This window comes from Syngnathoides biaculeatus, chromosome 5 (assembly GCF_019802595.1).
Source record: "Syngnathoides biaculeatus isolate LvHL_M chromosome 5, ASM1980259v1, whole genome shotgun sequence".
Lineage (NCBI taxonomy): Eukaryota > Metazoa > Chordata > Actinopteri > Syngnathiformes > Syngnathidae > Syngnathoides > Syngnathoides biaculeatus.
In genome coordinates this window covers 16792673-16815364 of record NC_084644.1, presented here as the reverse complement: position 1 = coordinate 16815364, position 22692 = coordinate 16792673, and the positions used below count along the sequence as shown (strand labels likewise).

Here is a 22692-nt window from a genome sequence, read left to right as displayed (position 1 = left end):
ATGTGGTGAAGCAGCATTTAGCTCTTAAGCTACAAAAAAATGGAGAGTTGCCAACAGAGGTGATGTCAGACCCAAGTGTCTTTTCAAATCCAGATTAAAAACTTTTCGATTAAGCCTTTTAGGGTCTTTCTTTCGGCTTGTCCCGTTAGGGGTTGCTACAGCATGTCATCTCTGATGAACGCTCATATTTGTTTGGCACAGTTTACTTCCACTTATCAGTGATGTCTTACACTAAAACCTGTTTTAATTGTACTTATTTTCAATTGTTTGTATTTGAATGCTTTTAATCATGTAAAGCGCATTGAGTTACTATGTGTATGAAATCCATTATACAAATATATTTGCTTTGCTAATCTCACCCTTTTCCAAATACTGATGTTCACTGAAAAAAATTAAAAGAAATGTCGCCCTGCAAGCACTTCTTTCAGACAAGAGCAAATTAAATTACAATGGTTCTCAATATGAGGCAGTACTTCTCTTGAACTCTTGAATCAATTCCTGGAATCCATGAGGAAAGCACTGCCAGTCTGCCAAGAATGACGAAACTCATGCTCTGAATGAAATTATAGCAACAATACAGAAAAGTTGAAAGACATCATGACTACAGTCTTTGACAAAGTAACAAATGCAAGACCAGTTTTGGGGAAAAAAAAGAATGTTTTAATTGTTTGTTTTTGTTGTTCAAACGTTCTGTCACTCTTGACGGTGCAAAACGTATAACAATGAATGGAATGTAAAAATGGTTATGGGTTCAATGAAAAATGAATAAAAGCCAGACAGTGAACTCGTCGGTCAACACACATCCAACTCAAATCACACCATACTTAATACACGATTGCCAACCCTTTGGCAGTTAGCATAAAATCTCAAACTTTGATATTGAGCTCGCTGGAAACCTGGGAGCACACATTTGTTCCATTTTAAAATCACATGAAGGCACATCCTGAAAGAGCAAAAAGACTCTTCCATTCTCTCACAGAAGAAAAATAATCTGCCATGCAGTCAGTCAACAAGACATTCAAGTCAAATCACACCACACTTATGACAGAATTGACAAAACCCCTGGGTAGTTAGCACACTATTTTTTTAAGGGGGAATAAAATCTCACATTAACGATATTGAGCTTGCAGGAAACCCGTTGCACACATTTGTTCCATTCAAAATTAAATGAAGGCACATCCTCAAACGTGTTTGCTCACAGATGAATAATAATCCGCCATGCACTTCAAACAAATACAGCTTGGTCCCAATCAATTGCAAACCAATGCAGTGACATTCAACACCAAGGTGCAACTAGTCCTGGGGGTCAGTTGTGTCAGAGCTCCAACATATATACATTCCACCTAATAGGAGTGAGTAAACTTAAAAAAAAAAAAAAAAAAGTCCAAGAATTAAAAAAAAAAAAAAAAACAGGTTTCCTTAAAGAGCATTAAGTGGGATTACCTGTAATGACAAAAAAAATGAGCCCATCCAGTGGGTCAGTACGTACACTGTGAGATGAAGGACCTGATCATATGTCGGACCCGAATAAAGGACATAAAAGCTAAACATTCACTCATATAATTGTAAAAAATGTTTTTTTCCCCCCTCAAGTGAAAACAAAAGCAAGGCAGCTCTCCAAGTGTCCAGTCATCTAAAAAGATAGATTTTAGATTCTAAATATAGATTCTATTTTGGGATGGCCTGCCCAATGTGAATGGAAGAACAAGTGCTGCGTTTCACAAATAGGCAATTAATGAAATTTAACAGGCGATGAGGGATTCTAAAGAAATTCCCACACTCAAGTATCAAATTCCCAGAAAGCAGTTTTGAATTTATAAATGCAAAGATGCGACTAAGGTTGGGTTACAAACATCTGACCATTGTAAATAAAGAATGAAAAGAGTTAAAAAGGTCATTTGTACTGGACATTTCATATCTATTTTCTATGAAATGATGCAGTACATTCATAGACAATTAAAGGAAATCCTCATGTTGGCACCAATATCCTGAGATGTTACTATATTTGTTTCAATCTATTAAAAATATACAGAGTCATTTGATCTAGCGCTCCCGGATTGTGACCTTAAGAAATAAATACCCTCTAAATCTATTTTGAGAAGTACCAAATCTCAGGTACTGGTGCAAAATAATAGTCAGTTCGAAGTGACTGAGAGAGACTCATTGGGAGGAATACATCCAGCACACCAGCAGACCAAGAGCCATTGCGGCACCAGCACCGACATTAAGTAGAATGGGTCTCCAGTACAGCCAGTTCTCTTTCTTTCTCTCTGAGTCAGTCAGTCTCTGTTTCATCAGCTGGACCTTCTGCGAGGTGCTGGCAATCCTTTCTTCGCGGTGTCGCTTCTTCACACTGCAAGAGGAAGGCGCGGAATGGCTTGTCAACAAACCAAATGTTTACATCATGAGTCCACGCTATAATTAGAATGGAATAACAAAGAAGATTAAAGCTCAAGTGTCATCAAACGGATCAATTTTGGTATATTATTAATGAAAAACCCACAGCCAATATGGTCCCATGTGTTTTTTCACCTCAAAACATGATTTTGACGTATACAGCTTTTTGTAACTCCTGCCATGAAAATCCTCTCAGGAATTTGTTGTCGAGAAGAAGCAGGAAGTGACGTAAAGGACAGTGGGGCCCCCTCGTGGACTCGTTTGTTTCCATTAGTTTTACCTCCGCGAAGGTAGTTCGTTGTTCCTTCGTGTTAGCCAAAATGCCGGCTCATTGCATTGCTGGACATTGCTTGAACACTCGGGAGAATGGAAGAAAGAGACCCTGTTCGTTGTGAAAAATGGATTGCACGGGTGCAGAGGACGAGAGCTTCATGGGTTCCAAATAACAGGTAGGTGTGTATACAGCTACTAAAAAAAAAAAAAAAAATAGTTTGGCTTGGACCATGTAATCGGTCTCTCTCATAATGTAGCAAAAGATCCGCATATGAAATGTGTTGATGTGCGCATACAGCTACTAAAAAAAAATTATAGTTTAGGGCGGACCATGTAATCGGTCTCTCTCATAACGTAACAAAAGATTCGCGTATGAAATGTGTCGATGTGCGGGTCGCCCACCCAACAATGTCTCACTCAGCCTGCAACATAACTCGGCTCCACCCCCTCCTTATATAGCACGGTGGGCCGAAACTCAGCCACACCGCCTGAGGCGCCGCGCTCGGCGGTCACATCTTCCGCGAAGGCTGCGCGTCGAGCTTTGCGATGGGGGCGGCTCTGAAGAACCCAGCCAAGAATGCGTTACTCAGTCGCGTGAGAGCATGAAGCGCGCCGGCTCGACTGAACACAAAGCAGCACCGCTCGGCTCCATCATAAGCCACACCGGCCGGCTGCGATAAGCCGCGGAAGTGGATCGGACGGGATGTGGTTTGGCCGTGATGGCATACCATCTGAATATGGCTCGAAACAATGGTGTAATATTGCCCTGAGGGCTCGAAACAATAGTGTAATATTGCCCCGGTAACTTCACTCGGTTGTGTGGTGTTGTCCTTCTCGAAAAGAGCTTCCGTGTCAGAAGGGGCGTAGGAAAAATCCGAATATCTCTGTTGTTCGGCTTCCATAGTAGCAGGCACTGCGCATTTTCAACGGCGGAAGTGACGATGACATCAAGGACAGATGACAATACTAATATGGCGACCACTTGGACGTCGAGGGACACTCAATTGCGCAACTTTGTGCATCGTTTATAGGGATGTCACCCCCACTTTAAGAAGCCAGAAGTAGGTATTACCACCAGTATATATAAATCCACAGTGAAACTGCAGCTACACAGACATAATTACACTACTAAGACAAGTTCACATACCCAGTATCCCAATCAATAGAACAATTTAGGTAAAAACCTTGACACTCCCTAAATCTTATATTTGGACAAGTCAATGTTTGCAATTTTGTGGTAACTTTTTGGAAGCCCCTTTTCTTCACACATTCTGTCTCTAAAGTTCATTTTGGTTACTAAATGTTTTGAATTTACTTAACTGTCTTTACTGGATTAATTAAGTCCCTACATAGGCATATTTTTTAAATTACACTTCAAGTCGATGAGATTTAAAAAAACAGTTCCCTTACTGTCCAGTGCTCTCTGCCTCACTGTGGTCTTGGTTGTGAGACTTCTCTATCAGTAAAGGCATGTGGTCTTTTAAGGTGGGCTGGGACTCCTGGCTCGGTCTGCTGTTGTTTAAGTGCGGTCTGGGTGGAGGTGGAGGCAGATCTGGCTCCAAATAATTTCTGGTCCTCACGCCCATCTTGACCTGCTATAAGGGGGGAAAAAAAATAATAAAATGATACAACAATCAAGCTCATAAGGAGAACTGTGTTCTATCACATTGAAAGCGGTTTATTAGTTTGGGGGAATAGGAAAGATTGTGGCTTTTGTGATGGTACAGCTTTATTAATTATGTAGTATAACTGAGGGCTAAACGAAATTCACTTGTTGGCAGCAAGCAAACGAACGTGCAATTAAACCTCACCTAAAAACATTTGGGGTAAATATTGCAACGACTCGCATTTGTAACCTTGAAACTTAGCATGTCAGGACAACTGAAACCCCCTTTGTATTTGACTGTTTTTCCATCCATCCAACCATTTTCTGCACCATTCATTCACACAAGGGTTAAGGGTATAATGGACCCTATCCCAGCTAAATGCAAGCAGGAGCCGCAGTTCAGACATCCTGAACTGGTCGCCAGCAAATTCCAGGGCACATATAAACAACCATTTGCACTCACATTCATGTTTATGGGAAATTTGGAGTCTTCAATTAGTTAATTTGTGTAAACCCGGTTCCTCACAACAGTGCTCTTTTTCCCTCATTATAATTACTAGTAATATGAAAATGAAAAATAGCAATACTTTAAAAAAAATATATATATTTTTTTTTAATTACACTTATTAAAATGTATTCAAACAATCCTCCTTGCTGTCTCCTCCAGTCCACGAGCTACCTGTGATGAATTGTTGGTCCCCAGATGTTTGGCTCCCTCAATGACAGCCATGTATGAGAAGCGCAGTTGGTCAGGAGTCTGGATCAGGCCCATGCGGTAATCCCTCATGTCCAGAAGAACCTTCTGTATGTCCACTGAGGATGGATTATTCCTCCGGTCCATCTGTAAAACACATTTACCTTATTCCACGAGAAGAACCAGATAAATCTGTGTTCTTGAAACCAGTTGGCACATTTGTCTTATTTATTTTGAGTAAAAGATCTCGGACTATGGTATATTGACTCGGACTAGAGAAAAGGTTTCAACCGGTATTGCCGCCCAGTTTTATGATGAAGTTTATTCTCACTTTTTCAACAATTATTATTTTTTTTTTTAAATCATTACTATTATTGTTACAATGCAGCATTTTGATACACCTAGTGAGTATGCAATTGTGGAAACAACACACCAAATATGTTAAAATTTCATTTGGGTCAGGTTCACTGAATTTTACATTTTCCCTTTAACATATTTTTGCCGCATTTCCTGACTTGTTTCTTTAAACTTTTAAATTTCTTTACATTCATTGTATACCCATCTTATTTTTGTATGTACAGTTAATTAATTTAGCTCTGTGAAAGCATAATGAGGTGAGATTAATTTTATAAATGAGCAGGTTGGATGGGATTAGAAATGAGCTCAATAGAGGGACAGCCAAAAGTTGGATGTTTTGGAGACAAGGTTAAAGAGAGCAGATTTCAAAGGTTTGGACATGTTCAGAGGCGAGAGAGTGAGTATATTAGTAGAAGCGTGCTGATGATGGAGCTGCCAGGCATAAGAGCGAGAGGAAGACTAAAGAAAAAGTTGATGCATGTTGTGAGGGAGACCATGATGGCAGTTGGGGTTAGGAAGGAGGAAGATGCAGGAGATAGGCGTAACAATATGTAATGGTATATGTAAAGACAAACACAATTGAGAACATTTTGGGTTAGTTTATTTAGAGTTTCAAAACATCAACCAAGCGGCGACAACGCTGAAAAGCAGTCCGGCCCAGTGCTGCAACGAGCTACCCCGACCAAAGCCGTGATGGGCGGATGCCACGCCGACGCGCACAGACACATTCAGCACCCCTGACTTACGGATTACAACATAACTAATATTTTTTTAGTAGCTAAAAACACACCTACCTGTCATTTGGAACATCATTCTCATCCTTTGCAACTGTGTAATCAATTTTTCATGACGAACTGGATCTTTTGGAAAAGTATGAAGAGCAAATCCATCCTTTTAATATCCAGGAAAAACAATTTGGGCTAATGTGATATCACGTGTCTAAGAGAGCGTAACTGTAAAACTGTGAAAGATGGTGAACTGTAGCCAGTTGAATGTCAGACAGCGAATTGGAGCCGGTTGAATTTCAGACAGCGAATTGTAGCCAGTTGAATTGTTAACATTGAAAAGTTACACTGAAATACAACTAATGAAAATGTGATCACTTCACATTTCAAATTCAAATCCTGTTTTCTCTGGCCTTGCAAATTCAAATCCTGGTGGCACAAATTTACTTCCACGAAAAAGCCATATATGTCAAAATCATGTGTGGTGAAAAAAGTCAATTCCGACTGCCTTAAAAAAAAAAAAAAAAAAAAAAAAAAACATACTAAAAATAATCAGTGGACCTTTAAACATCAAAAGGCAACCAACAAAACAGACATGACAAAAGCAAAGCGTAGATGAAGCAGCAGAAAACAGTGATGAAAAGAAGATGCAACGCCACAAGGGGTTGAATTTACTATTCTAAGGGCACTGCCTCACAGTTCTGCCCATGTGTGGTGTCATGGACGCATTCCATCTACAGTAGAAGATGCATATGTTTTTGTAATGTGAACGACCATGTTCAGATTGAAAAAAACAGAGGTGCTCAATGTGTCAATAGCAACAGACTATTCGATCGCCAAGGCAGTTTTGGTCGATCACGCCCCCCCGAAAAAAATGACCTCAGCCTCGTCGTTTGAGTCAAGTGTGGGCATAGGTGATCTATTTACCGTCTGTACCCTTCCCCGATTAATAGATTGCGAGAGGCTGGCTGCTTTAAAACTGGATCTTGGGCCAAAAAAGTGTGGGCACCCATGGAAAAAATTATCCGAACAAGGACATAATGCCCTGCAGTGTGAACATAACCTTTGTCAACCGATATAAAACATTAGCAACACAACAAATCAACAATGGTCAATTTTGAGACAATCTATGTTCTTACCAAAACCAGGCAGGTGTCCACTAAGGCAAAGGTCCCAGAACGCCCAATCCCAGCACTGCAATGCACAACTGAGGACCCATGCTTCGTGTCCAGTGAACCAGACTCTCGAACCTTGAAAAGGAAGTTGAGGAAGGAGGCGGGAGATTCTGGAACACCAAAATCCGGCCATGCAGTGTAGTGAAAGTGATAAATTGATCTCCACTCCCCTGTCTATAACAGACAATGTGTGACATTAATCGTGACATGAGGACTGTGTAAACAGAGTTGAATGGGCTAATTTTTCATTGGCGAACTACTACAAGAAAAACTGCATTGTTAACTAGAGCATCTCAATTTTACTGCAGGATTTGACAATTTAGGAAAATAATATTCAGAAGGTGCAGCTAACACAATTTCATCATCTCTTACCTAAACAGAGAGAACACTTCCTTTATGAAGACTTACCTTTGTGTTTTGTAATCTTAGTAATCTGATTGTGAAATAGGAATGGTCCTCCTCTGAAAGTAGCCGGACAACAAAACCAGTGTCAGTGAAGGACATTTGTAGCTCCTCCGTAGTGGGCCAGTACTGCGCACACTTTTCCTGGAAGGAGAAATTCATTGTGGTATTAAAGACAAATGGGGCCTAGTTAGTTAAAGGTTTATCCAGGCAAACAGTCACAAACTTGACTGTGCATGCAAACAGATGTGGAAGCTGATATACTAAATGGGCACAAACAGGATTACATAAGCAAATTGTTGCACAGCTCAATTTGCCCCTTATGGGAGGAACACATGCAAATTAAAAAAAATTTTCGGTATGCATGTGATTTCACAAACCTGGGATGAATTGGCCTGGCTGATTTTGCATCTTTCACACTGTAAAGTGATTTTATTGATTTGTTTCTTCCAACTCTCAATTCCATTCTCCGCTTATTCTCATGAAGGTTGAAGCTGTGCTGGAGCCCATCTCAGCTAACTCTAACCAAGAGGCGCGACACCCTGAACTGGTCGCCTGCCAATCGCTGGGTACATATGAAGAGTTCATACGTATCAATTTTTGTTGTTATGCCAAAAATGCATGTATCTGCTTTTGGGTCTGAACTCTTCATATAGACAACCAACCATTCACACTTATGGTACATTGGAAATGTGGAAAGAAGACTTGAGTAGCTGGAGCTGGAGAAAACCTACACAAGCAAGGAAGAGAATATGAAAAGACCACACAAGAAGGTTGGATTTGAACCTGGAACCTCAGAACTAAGGTGGATGTGCTAACCACAGAATAGTACCTTAATACCATGAAACTGAAGCCCATTCGTTTCTATCAGTAGTGCTAAACCACTACGGACGCCATATGTTTTTCTGACCACTACGCCCAGTTGTAGCTCTTCAAATATGTTTTGGGCAGGAATCTGCAAATTTGAAAAAGGGCTAAACCATCATCATTCATTGAATATGCAATGCAACGTCTTGCAAGCCTCTGCAGCAATCATAGTTTTGGGCTTGGGCAGCTACATTTAAAGTGATTTCACAGTCAGACATGTCATAAATCATAACCATTTTTGTGTAATTAAAAGTTAAAAAAAAAAAAGTTAAGTAATACATTGTGCATGCATTATTTTAAACTTTGATTCAATCAAATAATTCCCCTCAAGGTGATTTGAATGAAAATCTTGCATATTTACATTCTAATTTTGTGCTTAGATGCTCATATTTTTTGTCTTGCAATGTTTTGTCTCTTTATAGTCATATGCTTTTGCATATTTTGGGTGTTTGTGTGGAGATATTGTTAAGTTACATTGATTTGCCAAGTTCGCTGAAATGGACTCCTGCACTCCCACAACCACTGTGAGGATAAGTGGCGTGGAAAATGGATGGCTGGACGGATGTCAAAAACAAGGAATTGGTCTCTGGTAGTTAGAGCTACACAGTTAATTGACAGAATAAGTCATGTGACTGAAAGGGGTAATGTTGAAAAGAGTGTGCTGAAATGCTCATATTGAATCATAAAAATTACATTTACTTCAATGTTTGATTGTATGCTCTCCATTTTTGGCCTCTTTTGGGAGAGCTACATCTTCATTCAATTGCATGAGTTTGGTTAATTGATAAAAGCACAGCAGTCCAAAAGAACAGCTTGTCAAGGAAATCAAAACAAGCTATTCCTGAACTACCTTAAAAACTGGCTACAATTTTAGTTATTCATTTATTTTAATGGTGTAATTTTGCCTGATATTAATTTATTAATTTACAATGTGTAGATCGCCCTGCTGCTGCCATTACCCTGTTCTTTAGGTTTCTGCACCATAAAAAAAAATGAAATGTGATGACTAATATATACCAGTGTGCATACTGAAGATTTAACCCCTTGGCCTTAATTGTGCTTTTATCCTTGGTGATGATATTTGACTGAATGTTGGGAAGTGCTAATGTACCATTATTTTGTGCCAGCACCAAACAAAATCAAATCAAAGAGCTGCCAGTGAAATCAGGAGAGTGGTTGTAGAGTGAAAGTGTACAAGTTTAGTTTCTTTTCTTATTTTGTAATAAAAGGCCAATATATATACATTTTTAAACAAGGATGATGTGTTTTCATTTCCAGCCTAATTGTGAAAGTGTAAGAGAAACTTGGCGATGAATAACATGTCTGGGAAAATGTTCTTTCCTGGAAGGGTTGGATCTCGTGCGCTAGTAACAGCCTCCTGAGATGCAACCACCGGAGCCAGTTACAAGTATGTGCCCATCACTGTGTTTATCCATTGGTGTCATGCAACATTCCTAACACAAGGATAAGCAAGGTTTCGCTCTGTTTTGATAGGGACTGCACAAGCAAGCACAATTTCAAACACATCCCAGATGCTCACATAGGGGAGTGCAAGACATGTAATAATATGATGCTTCCAATTATTGTTACAAGTTGCACTTTGAAACAAATCTGCTACTGTTGATTATTTCTCTTATTCTTCAATCTCCTCAAGCAAGGCATTCAACACTGTTCCTTTACTTGCATCTGACCAAGACGTGAAGAGATGGACCTACTGTCAACAAGAGGAGATGTGGATGAAAAGCAAAGCTTCAGAATCTGGGCCATGACCAGGATGTTGCCCAGTGCACAGAGTGGGCAACGTCATCACTTGAGTCACAGCTCTTGTAACAAGCACTCTTCAATGGAGGACTGCCAGATGGCCAGCATTCTAGTGGAGGCATGTGATTTGACTAAATAAAAAAAAAAAAGACTGAAAAATAGCCAGCGGTCTTGGGGCTGCAAGCATGATCAAAGGATGATCACCAATTTTAATGTGCAAGTTTTATAAATTTTATTATGAATGAAATATGTCTAGTACATCTATAAATAAATGCTATTCTGTTTTCAAAATGTACACAACATGATCGTTCATTAATAGGGTTAGGCCGGAGGTACTAGTGGTGACGACGAGTTGGACGGAGCGTGGGGTGGACCCTCATCGATCTGGGGAGTTTCAGCGAAAGAGCTACTGGGTTAAGGATTTTATTGATGGGAAATGGTCCCAGGTTTGGCCACCAGAACCGTTGTTCCACGACTGAGCGGGTCTTTGCCATGCCCGGGTGGCAGACGGTCTTGTTGGTGTGAGCCCAATCAATGACGTCCCCTCATAGCGAAGGGACAACGAACAGGTGACCGGGAGGACATTCGGCTGGACCCGGAGTGTCCCTCAAGGCCTCCGTCACTTGTGTCTCAATCTCCCAGGTGAACCCGGACACAAAGCAGACCTCCGGAAGAATCGAGACACTCACGGGCTCCATACTCTCCCCTTCATGGATTCGAGAAAGTGCATCTGGCTTGCCATTCTTCGAACCTGGACGGAAGGACAGAGTGAACCGAAACCACGTAAAAAAAAGAGTGCCCACCTGGCTTGGCCACCAGTAGTTCGCGGTCGCCCGCATCATAATTTTGGTCGGCCGGAGTTAGTTTTTTTGACAAAAAGGCGCACAGATGGATTCTTCCATCTTTAGCGCACCTCTGGGAGAGTACTGCTCCCATTCCTGAGTCTGATGCATCCACTTCAACCACAAACTGCCTCTCTGGGTCTGGCATGATGAGGATTGGCGCTGTGGTAAAGCTCGACTTGATACTATCGAAGGCCTCCTGACAGGTCCAATCCTACTCGTATAAGTTGCGGGGTGAAGTGAGGGCATGCAGGGGAACAGCAATGTAGCTGAAGTTCCGGATGAACTTGTGGTAAAAGTTGGCGCATCTGATGAACCTCTGCACGTCCCTATGACTGGTGGGAGAGGGCCAATGGAGGACCGCGTCGTTCTTACTGGGATCCACCCGAATCTGTCCCTTGGCCAAGATGAACCCCAGGAATGAGACAGAGGATCGGTGGAACTCACACTTGTCCATCTTGACATACAGCTGATGTCGTAGCAATTGCTGTAGTACCTCCCTGACGTGTCCGATGTGGGATGCCTCGTCCAGGGAAAAAAATCTGTATGTCGTCGAGGTAGACGAACACGTTCTTATTCAGTCTCTCCCGTAGCACATCTTTGATGAAATTCTGGAACACTGCCGGTGCGTTTGTCAGCCCGAACGGCATCACCAGGTACTCATAATGGCCTGTAGGTATAATGAACGCCGTCTTCCACTCATGCCCTTGTTGGATGTGTACCAGATGGTACGCATTCCTTAAGTCCAATTTCGTGAAGATCCGGGCCCCTTGAAGCAGTTCGAAAGCAGTAGCGATTAGCGGAAGAGGGGACCTGTTCTTGATGGTGATGTCATTGAATCTTTCCTAATTAATGCAGGGCCGTAAGGAGGTGTCCTCCTTCTTTACAAAGAAGAATCCTGCTCCAGGCGGTGAGGTAAATGAGTCTTGCCCCTAGCGACTCCTCCACATACTCCTTCATGGATTGGTGTTCTGGGCCTGTCAATGAAAAGAGCCTCCCTCGAGGGGGTGAGGTGCCAGGCAGTAACTCAATGGGGTTAATCGTACGGACAGTGTGGCGGCAGGGATTTGGCTTTTGGCTCCGAGAAGACCTCCTTGAGGACGGTACTGCGGGTAACTCCGGTACGGCTCTCGACTCCTGTACGTCAATGGCCGTGATCTGTATATTCCTCTCCTCTCGAGTCCCAAAACACAGCTTGCTGCATTCTTCGCCCCATGCCCTAAGTTGACTGGTGGTCCAGTCAATGTGCGGGTTATGTTCTTTAAGCCTCGGGCTGCTCAAGATGACGTCGCTGCTCGGCGAATTGGATATATGAAAACTTATTCTGTCATGTCATCCCCAGGGTTTGCGTAAGGTGAGTCACTCGGCAGAGGAATTTGCCATTGGCCGCATATGCGTTGCGGAACTGCTGTGTCTAAAAAGTCGCAGCGTGCAAAGCCTCAACTACACAAGGGTTAATCAGATTAGCGTCTGAGCCCGAATTAATAAACGCTGTTGCGAAATAAGTACGGCCCTCCGTGCTTAAGGTGACCCAACTCGACTCAATTCTGCTGGGGTGTATTCCACACTCACCGGAGTCGTGATCTTGAGAGCGGGACACTTGGGCTTGACCGGACAATGGGCTACTAAGTGGCCCAGGCGACCACAGTTGAAGCATCGTCCCATCCGCCGCGGTCGCTCCTCTGCCGGCCCATCGAGTCCTTCCACCTGCATGGGCTTTGTCGCGGGTGTGGGCGTCGATAGCAGGGAAGCCGGCGGGACAGACGCTCCCGGCTCGCCTCCGACAAGCGCGTCCATTTTTCCCTGGATTGCTAGCATCTGGACGATCTTGAGAGCTAGGGCGATGAGTGAATCCAGGGAGGTAGGCAGGTCCACGGTGATGAGGAGGCTGCGGACCTGCGGAGAGACCTCTTGGAAGAAGGCGTCGAGAAGGGCGTCCTCGTTCCATCGACTCTTGGCTGCCCTGATGCGGAACTCGATGGCGTAATCAGCCACACGACGCTGTACCTGGCGTAGTGTAATCAGCGTTGCTGCTGCTTCACGTTCCGGCGCAGTGCACTGGAACACCTGCATCATGGCACAAACAAAAGCCGTGAAGGAGTGGCACGTTCCGGGGTTGCAACTCCACTCCACTGTGGCTCACGCCTCTGCTCTTCCCATCATGTGGGAAATGACGAAGGTAATCCGTGCGCAGTCCATTGGAAAGGCAGAGGCCTGTAGCTTCAAGTGGAGATCACACTGAGCGAGGAAGGGTCTGACGTTCCCTGAGTCACCACAAAAGCGTTCGGGTCGGGAGAGAGGTGTGGCTCCGGTACGCTGAAAATCCGCGACTGGCGGGGGAGTCGGAGTAAACTGGGCTGGGGTAGGAGCCGGGGCGGCCGCCGTCAGCGTGGTGGTAGTGGCGCTAGCCTGGGAAGCTAGCCATGGCTCCAGCCTGGCACGGATCTCGTGAAGCCTCCGGTTTGTTACCTGAAGAGCAACCTCCTCCTCGCCCAGGCATCTGCCTTGGATCTGTAACGACCGGCGGATGACTTCTGAGTCGGGTGGGTCCATGTCTTGGTCAGATCATTCTGTCATGACCAGAAAACGATGACAGAACCAAATGCACGACTCGGTGGTCAGGAAGCCAGTTGGAGGAAAGTCTTTATTCGTTCCGATGTGGAAAGCCGGGGATTCAGTCAGAGCAACCAGTAGAAACAGGAGCGACAGGCTCATGCGGTTGGTCAGGAAACAGGCGGAGGTCGGTACACAGGGATTCGCTGAAGTGCGGGAACAAAGCATGGGTGGCGACGATCTGGTAAAGACAGACCGTCCGCTGGGTCCTATATATACTCGGGATAATTATTGCAGATGAGGCGCAGGTGTGCGCCTCCCAATCAGTGTAGGTGTGCGGGGACCCGCACAGCCAGGGCTGGACCGGCAGGACCATTACAAACACCTGGATACGTTTATTTGTGAACCATTCCGGTGTAGATTTGGTTTTATGTTTTGGATCATTGTCCTGTTGGAAGATTAATCTCCGTCCGAGTCTCAGGTCTTTTGCAGACTCCAAAAGGTTTTCTTCCAGAATGATCCTGTATTTGGCTCCATTCATCTTCATCAATTTTAACCATCTTCCCTGTCGCTGCGGAAGAAAAGCAGGCCCAAACAATGAGGCTGCCACCACCATGTTTCACAGTGAAGATAGTGTGTTCAGGGTGATGAGCTGTCTTGCTTTAACACCAAACGTATCGTTTTGGATTGTGGCCAAAACGTTTGATTTTGGTTTCATCTGACCAGAGCACCTTCTTCCATGTTTGGTGTGTCTCTCGGGTGGCTTTTGGCAAACATTAAACGAGACTTTTTATGGATATCTTTGAGAAATGGCTTTCTTCTTGACACTATTCCATAAAGGCCAGACTTGTACAATGTTAGAGTGATTGTTGTCCTATAGACACACTTTCCCACCTCAGCTGTAGATCTCTGCAGTTCATCCAGAGTGATCATGGGCCTCTTGGCTGCATCTCTGATCAGTCTTCTCCTTGTTCGAGGTGAAAGTTTAGAGGGACGGCCAGGTCTTGGTAGAGTTGCAGTGGTCTGATACGCCTTCCATTTCAATATGATTGCTTGCACAGTGCTCCTTGAGATGTTTAAAGCTTGGGAAAACTTTTTGTATCCAAATCCGGCTTTAAACTTCTCTACAACAGTATCGCGGACCTGTCTGGTGCGTTCCTTGGTCTTCATGATGCTCTCTGCACTTTAAACAGAACCCTGAGACCATCACAGAGCAGGTGCATTTATATGGAGACTTGATTACACACAGGTGGATTCCATTTATCATCATCAGTCAACATTGGATCATCCAGAGATTCTCACTGGACTTCTGGAGTGAGTTTGCTGTACTGAAAGTAAAGGGGCCGAATATTGCAAGCCACACTTTTCAGGTTTTTATTTACTAAAAATAAAATTCAAATATCCATTAAATTTTGTTTCACTTCGCAATTGTGTCCCGCTTTTAGTTTATTCTTCACAAAATTTCATATCTATGTTTGAAGCCTGAAATGTGGCAAAAGGTTGAAAAGTTAAAGAGTGCAGAATACTTTCACAAGTCACTGTACCTTTACCCCCAAAAATTACAAATTCAAATACAAATTCAACTAAGTAAACTACCAGAAGTGAAACTAAATCGAATTCAGATTTGCATCATGGCATGCAGGCATGTTTTCATAGTTTGTATATTATGTCCATTTTTAAAAAAATGTTTTTGTAAATGATCGAAACGCATGAATTTGACAACAATTATTGTCATGTTTCGTTATCAGTAAATAATGAAGACATTTTTCCAAGTAATTGCTTCTGAACTCTCACATCGTTATTGGCTACTCTGTCTGCAACTGGGGTTGGTTGTTTCGGTTGATTTTGCCTCTCAATACCGGTAGTAGTGGACGTAAACAAGAGATGAAGTCAGTAAGGTTTGTTGGCCTTGAGTTGACATCAGAATGTACCAGCTATGGAAAAGTTCGTTTTCGATGCTTTCAGTTGTTTGACGTTTTTGTCATATCGTGTGAACTTCCAATGCCTTGAAACATCTTGATCCACAGTCAATAGTATCCTGACCCCATGTCCACAATGCTTTACAAGGTCGATCGATTTTGCAAATGAAGTCGCTTAACAGAGTGGTACCTTCCTTCTTTCCAACGGTGTCAACAATTTCTCTTTCCTTCCAATCCCATCAGAACTTATTTTTGATATATCAATTTCTTTCAACCGAAAGGCGTCTTTCTTCTTGAGCAACATCATCGCGTTCAGTTGAAAATGGCCCCATGATCTGCCTCATATACAACAAGCATTTTCATTGGTCAAGAGGAACACATTCGACCAATCAACAGATGTGTATCTAATCTTCTACCTCACTTGCAAAAGTCAGACCGGAATATGAACGAGTGTTGATTCTGGCACGGGTTATAGTCGTAATATTGAAGAAAAATGAATATATATATATATATATATATATATATATTTGTTTTTTTTTAAATCAATGGAATTTAAAAAGATGGAATTATGCCAATAAATGGAAAAATCACATCTGAACGTATTTACTTAAACCTTTAATTATAAAACCTTTGTTAATCTTTCCTAAAACAGTTGCCTGACTGGTTGAAACGCAGGGGAAACATACACACGCACACACGGCGAACGAGAGACTCATTAGAGGCTTCAAAAGGGAAGTCCATTCGTTGAATAAACAATGTATCAGATAAGACATGTCACATGTACTGTACCTTGAAAATTTGAGGTTAAGTCGATATCATTTAATAGTGTTTTTGAGAAGATTTTTATCGGCAATTATGAATTTTCATGGGCGCCGCCATTTTAGTGAGTCACATGACCTACTGCGTGGATGTCACTTATTACGTGCGCAATCAAAGGTTTGCTTACGTTGTGACACAATTATGGCCAGCGCTGATTTCTCGGATTTATCCTCATCTGATTAAGAAATATCAGTATCGGTTGATCGGGAAGACGGAGGAATAGTTCCTTACAGATTTGAACCTGTGGCTGTAAATGTAGAATTTTCGGATGGTTGTTCGGACGGGAATGACTCTTTGGAGGCCGGCCGGCGGGACACACCATTCATCCATCCTATCGATTTGGAGTGTGGCCAGCCATCTGATCATTGGAGCACATGCGACCGATGCGCAGCCATGGACAATCCACTGATGAATCTTTGTTGTTAGGAAGTTGAGGAACTGGAAGGAAAGACATTTGCCAAGGACCTGGACTGCATTTCCCTCCATAGTGAGTTTCATGGCATTGTCCTCTGGAAGCCTGCACTGAGGAAAGCCCTCGTGGCGATGAAGGATGTGAAAAAGGCAACTCAGGTAGAACCCATCAGTAAAAGGTGGGCCTTATATTGTGGGAAAGGTTGTTTTTACTTTCTTTCAGCTTGTCACGTTAGGCGTGTCATCTCAGAAGAACGCTCATATTTGTTTGGCACTCTTTTTACGCCGGATGCCCTTCCTGACGCAACTCCTCTCGGGGAGGTGGAAAAGGTTGTGTGTGTGTGTATAAACATTTAAAAGGTTAGGTTGTATAAAATTCACCGTCTAAATTCTAGGTGAAGGCATAAAATATTTCACCATTGAGCAACTTATTTGGAAGTATTCCTCTGTCTTCGCGAGCAACCGATACTGCTATTTCTTCATCAGATGAGGATAAAGCCAAGAAATCAGCGCTGGCCATAATTGTGTCACAATGTTAGCGAGCCTTTGTTTGTGCACATAATACGTCACATCCGCGCACATAGGTCATGTGACTCGCCAAAATAGCGGCACCCATGAAAATTCGTAATTGACGATAAAAATCTTCTCGAAACAGTATTAAATGATATCAGATTAATCTCAAATTTTCAAGGTACAGTACATATGACGTGACCTATTTGATACATTGTTAATTCAACGACCGGACTTCCCCTTTAAGTTCACTCACCTGCAGCATTGCAACATGATGATTCGAACCACGGTCCTTGGAAGAAGCATGCGTGTTAAAAAGGTTTCTCCACTACTGACGAGCAGGCACGTTTCTGAGGCTGTATATTTTTTAAATTATTCAAACCAGCCTTTTCTGATCAAAAAGCCTCATCCTCGAGTGTGAAAAACACAATACAGGGTCCAACAAGGTGAAAAGTGCCCTGTTCCTGTTCCAGAGCTTTGGAGGACATCCCAGTAGGTCCCCACAGTGCCTGAACCATTTGCTGCACAAAGTGGTTGATTCCTCCTGATGTGTCCCAAAAAGGAGTGCGCCCGCGGTGTTACCACATCTCAGGCGCCACAGAGGAAGCTATCGCTGGGCTACAACAATGAGGTGGTATAATATTGCAACTACATAATCAAAAAATGCGATCGCTTTAAAAAAAAAAAAAAAAAAAAAAAAAAAAAGTTATCACAAACATAAGACTAAGATACTGTGCATATGCAGCTGGTCAACCACATGGACAAGACGTCGACAACAAGGAAATGGGTGGGACAAGGGAAGTTGCCACTCTCATTGGTTGATGTAGCGCCAGCAACCAATCATGTTTTTTGCTTTATTGCTCCACATGGGCAGCACAGTGGTGCAGCTGGTAAAAGTGTTGGCCTCGCAGTTCTGAGGTCCTGGGTTCAATCCCAGACCCACCTGTGTGGAGTTTGCATGCTCTCCCAGTCCCTGCGTGGGTTTCCTTCAGGCACTCCGGTTTCCTCCCACATTCCACAAACATGCAACATTAATTGGAGACTCTAAATTCCTCCAAGGTGTGATTGTGGGTGCAACTGTTTGTCTCTATGTGCCCTCCGATTGGCTGGCAACCAGTTCAGGATGTACGCCGCCTCCTGCCCGTTGACAGCTGGGATAGGCTCCAGCACTCTCCGCGATTCTCGTGAGGATAAGCGGTGAAGAAAATGGATGGATGGAGGTTCCACATGTTGCGCTGGGAACATGCCCTGTATCAATCCGCGTTATAGCAATCTGCCTCACATAAATATAGTACCTAATGTAAGCAGAGCTAGCTTTTTTTTTTGGGCAATGCACTGGATTCACGATAGGTGATCTGCGGAGTAGAGAGGGATTACTGTACATCTGAAGGATTGTGTCATTTAAAATGTAAAAATCGATCAACTTTCAAAGCCACATATCCTCAGAAGGGTCATGGGAGTGCTGGAGCCAATCCCAGCTATCTTGCAGCAGGAGACGAGGTACAAACTGAACTGGGTGCCAGTCAATCGCAGTGCAAACAGTTTAAATTTTTAAACATGGATTTTATTGTCTTTAACTTGTATGTAGCGATTTCTGACCTGACAAGTTAAAAAAATTGCAAGTAAACCAACGTCTACATTTATAAAAAAATAAATAAAATAAATTTAGAGCCCAGTGTGGACATTTGTCTCTTGAAAAGACAATGAGGGTCTGAGGTGATGAACTGATTTATACTTACAGATTCCTTTTCAATTATTCTGTTCAGCATTATAACAGCTTTGGAACACTGCTCCCAAATCATCAGCCAGAAGTGACCACAAGTGTTCCTTAAAGGCCCCTGTAAATCCCAATGAACATAAATTAGAAACTGTTGTCACTAAGAGACTTTTTTTAAGCCATTGTATCTTTCTTCATATACGCCGAGACAATTAATGTAATAGGCAGTCACTCATATCTGAAAAATGTACGGGTGTGGTCAGTCATGCTCGCAGATAAAGTTACGGGTGTGATTAGGGATGGAATCTCAAGACCTTAAAATAACTTACTAGATTAATATAACATAACTGTAAATTAAAAATAAAATAACTAAAATAGAAAACAAAAATTTAAACTCAGAAATTTTAATTTCCAATTTTAACTATTAGTAGAACATGATATAAAATGGCATTTAAAATTTGTCATCAATAAAAATGTTTGTTCTGAAACTGAAGAAAACTTAAATGCACTGGCCTGTCAATGAATAAAGACGAACCATCTATACCCACAATGTTTTGAAAATGCTGCAAGTTTAGTTCAAGATAATGGGCGTTAGTGGCAACAAGCTAGCGATACATTGTAACAAACATTCCTGTCGGCAATCGTGATGTATTATAATCTAGCGTAATTCACGGCACTATCGATATTGTCAATCCGCTAATAAAATGATTTATAGCTTCCTAAAGCATGTGGAGGGGAAAAGTTTTCAACTTCAAGATAACGCATAACATGGGGAAAATGACTGTTAGAACTTAGATCAACTCAAAGTAAATCACAATCTCATACGCATTATAGTTAGCGTGCACGCTCGTTTCACCGCGACTGCGGTAAATAGGAGGCCGGCTTGCCACACCGGAATCAAATGACGAGGTGGATGATCTTCTAGCGTCTATTTTTTTTCTTTTTTTTTTTGGGCACGCCGTGACACGACCAACCAAAACTCCCTCGTGATCGACGCATAGAGCACCCATGGTGTAACTGAATTTCCTTTGACGTGGCTTATTATGTTGATGACTTTCAATATAAATGTGTTCGCAGTACATGAAGAAGCTCTGAACATGCGCTTGTGGCATCAATTCCGGACATGGTCAGTATGGTTAACTTGTATTTTCTGTTTCCGGGTCAAGACTGATTGTTTAGGATCAGGCTTGTTTAGTTAACTTTTATGAAATAAACACGTAAATTAGTGTCAAGACTACACAAAATAAGTGACGTCTTTCAATATCTATTATTTCTACTCATAACAAATTTTACGCACGTCATTTTTCGTGCTCGACTGTGCGGATTTGAGAATGCAAAGGCGCGCGAGCGCTATCACGCTCGTCAAATGTGAGTGACTAACTAAACCAAGCCAACTATGAGCTAGAAATTTGAAAGGTCACTTGATGCTTTGTTTTTGTTTTTTTTTTTGTTTTGTTTTTTTTAAACCAGAATGATATCCCTGTCTGTTTTTCTTGGTGTAAAACTGAATTATTGCTTGCAGAATATCTTTAGCAATGCATATTGAAAGGTAAATGATGCTCCCAAACAGTTTTAAGGTTAATGTTATGTTGCCTCCAATATTTAAAATACAGAATTAGTTTTTTGTGCACTGTATTATCTGTGCTTTCATCCTCAATCAGGCTGTACCAAGGTGGGATTTTAACATTAGCCACCATGTCATCCTGTACTTTCTACTTTGGCTTCAGACCAGACCTTTTTTACTCAAAAAAATTGAAAATCTCATCCAGTTTCACCACTTTTCCTTCTATTATTCACATACCCCAGCATTCATTAAAGCAACAGCACTTTTTTTTTTTTTAACTTTTACCTTTATGATTGAGTCCATACAAGCAGCATGCTCTACGTAGCCCAGACTGTGTGGGTGGATGGTGTTTTTAATTATGAGTGTACCCCTTCAAGATCCGAAGCGGGGCGGAGTAAGATAAACAGCAGGAGACCGTGGGCTTCCGTGTTAAAAAAAAAAAATAATTCAGGCTGTGGTTCACTGCGCTAGATTGGTTTTCATGTGTGCTGAGAATATCTATGTATTTCTACCCGTAGCAAATTTTACGCGCATGATTTTTCGTACTCGACTGTGCAGATTTGCAAGCGCGATGGCGCGTGGGCACGATCATGCTCGTCAAATGTGAGTGACTGAATAAGTATTGTAAACACAAGACTTTCTCGTATCATACCTCACCTGAGAAAGAATGTAAGCTCGATGGGCTTCTTCCACCGCTACTAAACTTGCATTGATGTAGTCATTTTCAGAGTTTTCAAGTTTTACTCGGCTGTGATCATCTAAAATCAGGAGAGGCAAAAAATGTTATTACGTAATGTACATAACATGAAGAACATTATTGACTACGATTAAGAATGTAGTGTTCCCTTGTTATTTTCAGTGGTTACGTTCTTTACTCCCGCCCCTCTGCGAATACTGAAAATATTGGATGCAGTATGAAAGGGTATGTAAAGTCTTCAAAGCAACTTTTGCTTATATTACACAGTTTTTATGCTGAATTCAAATCTAAAATCCATTATGAAGGAACCATTTGTATTTTCTGATTATCAGCAAAAATTGATCGCACATTGCTGAATGCACCGGAAATCCTCGAGCACACAGCGAAAAATCCCGAGAGGGGACGTGACGTCAGAAGTTGAGATAAACATCACAGCGCATCACATTTGTCTCCAATATACAACGATAAATTTTCCGATAATTCGAGCGGTGAACATGATTCTAAAGGGTCCCACGAAGACAGTGAAAAAAACGAGCTTTATAAAGGCAAGACGTTAAAGGTTATCAATTTCAGCCAGTTAGACAGAACACACATACAAATGCAGACAAAATAGCTGGCGATGAAGATGCCAAGCAAGCACTAAGACCCAGGGAGGACAACATGGCTCGTGTTGGAAACTGACTGGTAAGAATTTCTGAATTTGTTGTTTTGTTTATTTAGCCATAAACTGATAAATAGTAGTGGTCCGATATCCTGAATGTATATATGAAGTTTTCCGTCTTTTTTTTTTTTTTAATTATGGAAAAGCCGTGTATTTAGTCTAAGTTCGTATATTTTAATAAAAAAGGCTTTAAATGAGCGAAATCCGTTTCAAAAGTTGTCACGTTAATTTGAGAGCAATAGCTGGTCATAACTTGCTTCACCATAAATATAATTTCAGGTAAGGTTCAGGTGGTAAACTGATGCCATAACCAGACAGTACCCAAACCCGTCCATCCCCATTTTAGTCACAATTTTCCCAAGGGGTCATGAGCAAAACCACTAAACTATATACTGAAAGCCGTAAACCAGTATCTTGTGGTTTTGTTTGGGCACTAAATGCTTATAATAGAAATGTAAATGGGCTGGATGTTTCTGTATAGTGGACTGATATGGGTCTTTGAGCTGAAGAAGGGTGTGCATGTAAATGCTGCATACCCATGCAAACAACCGAAGAAAGTTTTTTTTTCCCATGAGAGGAAACATCTTCTTCTTTCAGCTTGTCCCGTTAAGGGTCACCACAGTGTGTCATCCTTTTCCATTTAAGCCTATCTCGTGCATCCTCCTTTCCAACGCCCACGGTCCTCATGTCCTCTCTCACAACATCCATCAACCTTTTCTTTGGTCTTCCTCTTGCTCTTTTG

At 42.1% G+C, this 22692-nt stretch overlaps 1 protein-coding gene across 3 annotated transcripts in view; it reads right to left on the bottom strand.

Moving 5' to 3' along the window:
- Positions 1–643: 643 nt before the first annotated feature.
- Positions 644–22692, bottom strand: part of ptpn2a (protein tyrosine phosphatase non-receptor type 2a) — a 42839-nt gene continuing 20790 nt past the window's right edge. For 2 of the 3 annotated variants that reach the window (XM_061818966.1, XM_061818968.1), the window contains exons 3-9: positions 21250–21350; positions 19051–19149; positions 7636–7773; positions 7192–7401; positions 4956–5117; positions 4081–4265; positions 644–2353 (exon numbers count right to left, since the gene is read on the bottom strand). In XM_061818966.1, the coding sequence (XP_061674950.1) occupies positions 2161–2353; positions 4081–4265; positions 4956–5117; positions 7192–7401; positions 7636–7773; positions 19051–19149; positions 21250–21350 (1088 nt within the window). In that variant the 3' untranslated portion in view covers positions 644–2160. Of the gene's footprint in view, positions 2354–4080; positions 4266–4952; positions 5118–7191; positions 7402–7635; positions 7774–19050; positions 19150–21249; positions 21351–22692 lie in introns of all 3 variants that reach the window. The other variant, XM_061818967.1, reaches the window with a different exon arrangement.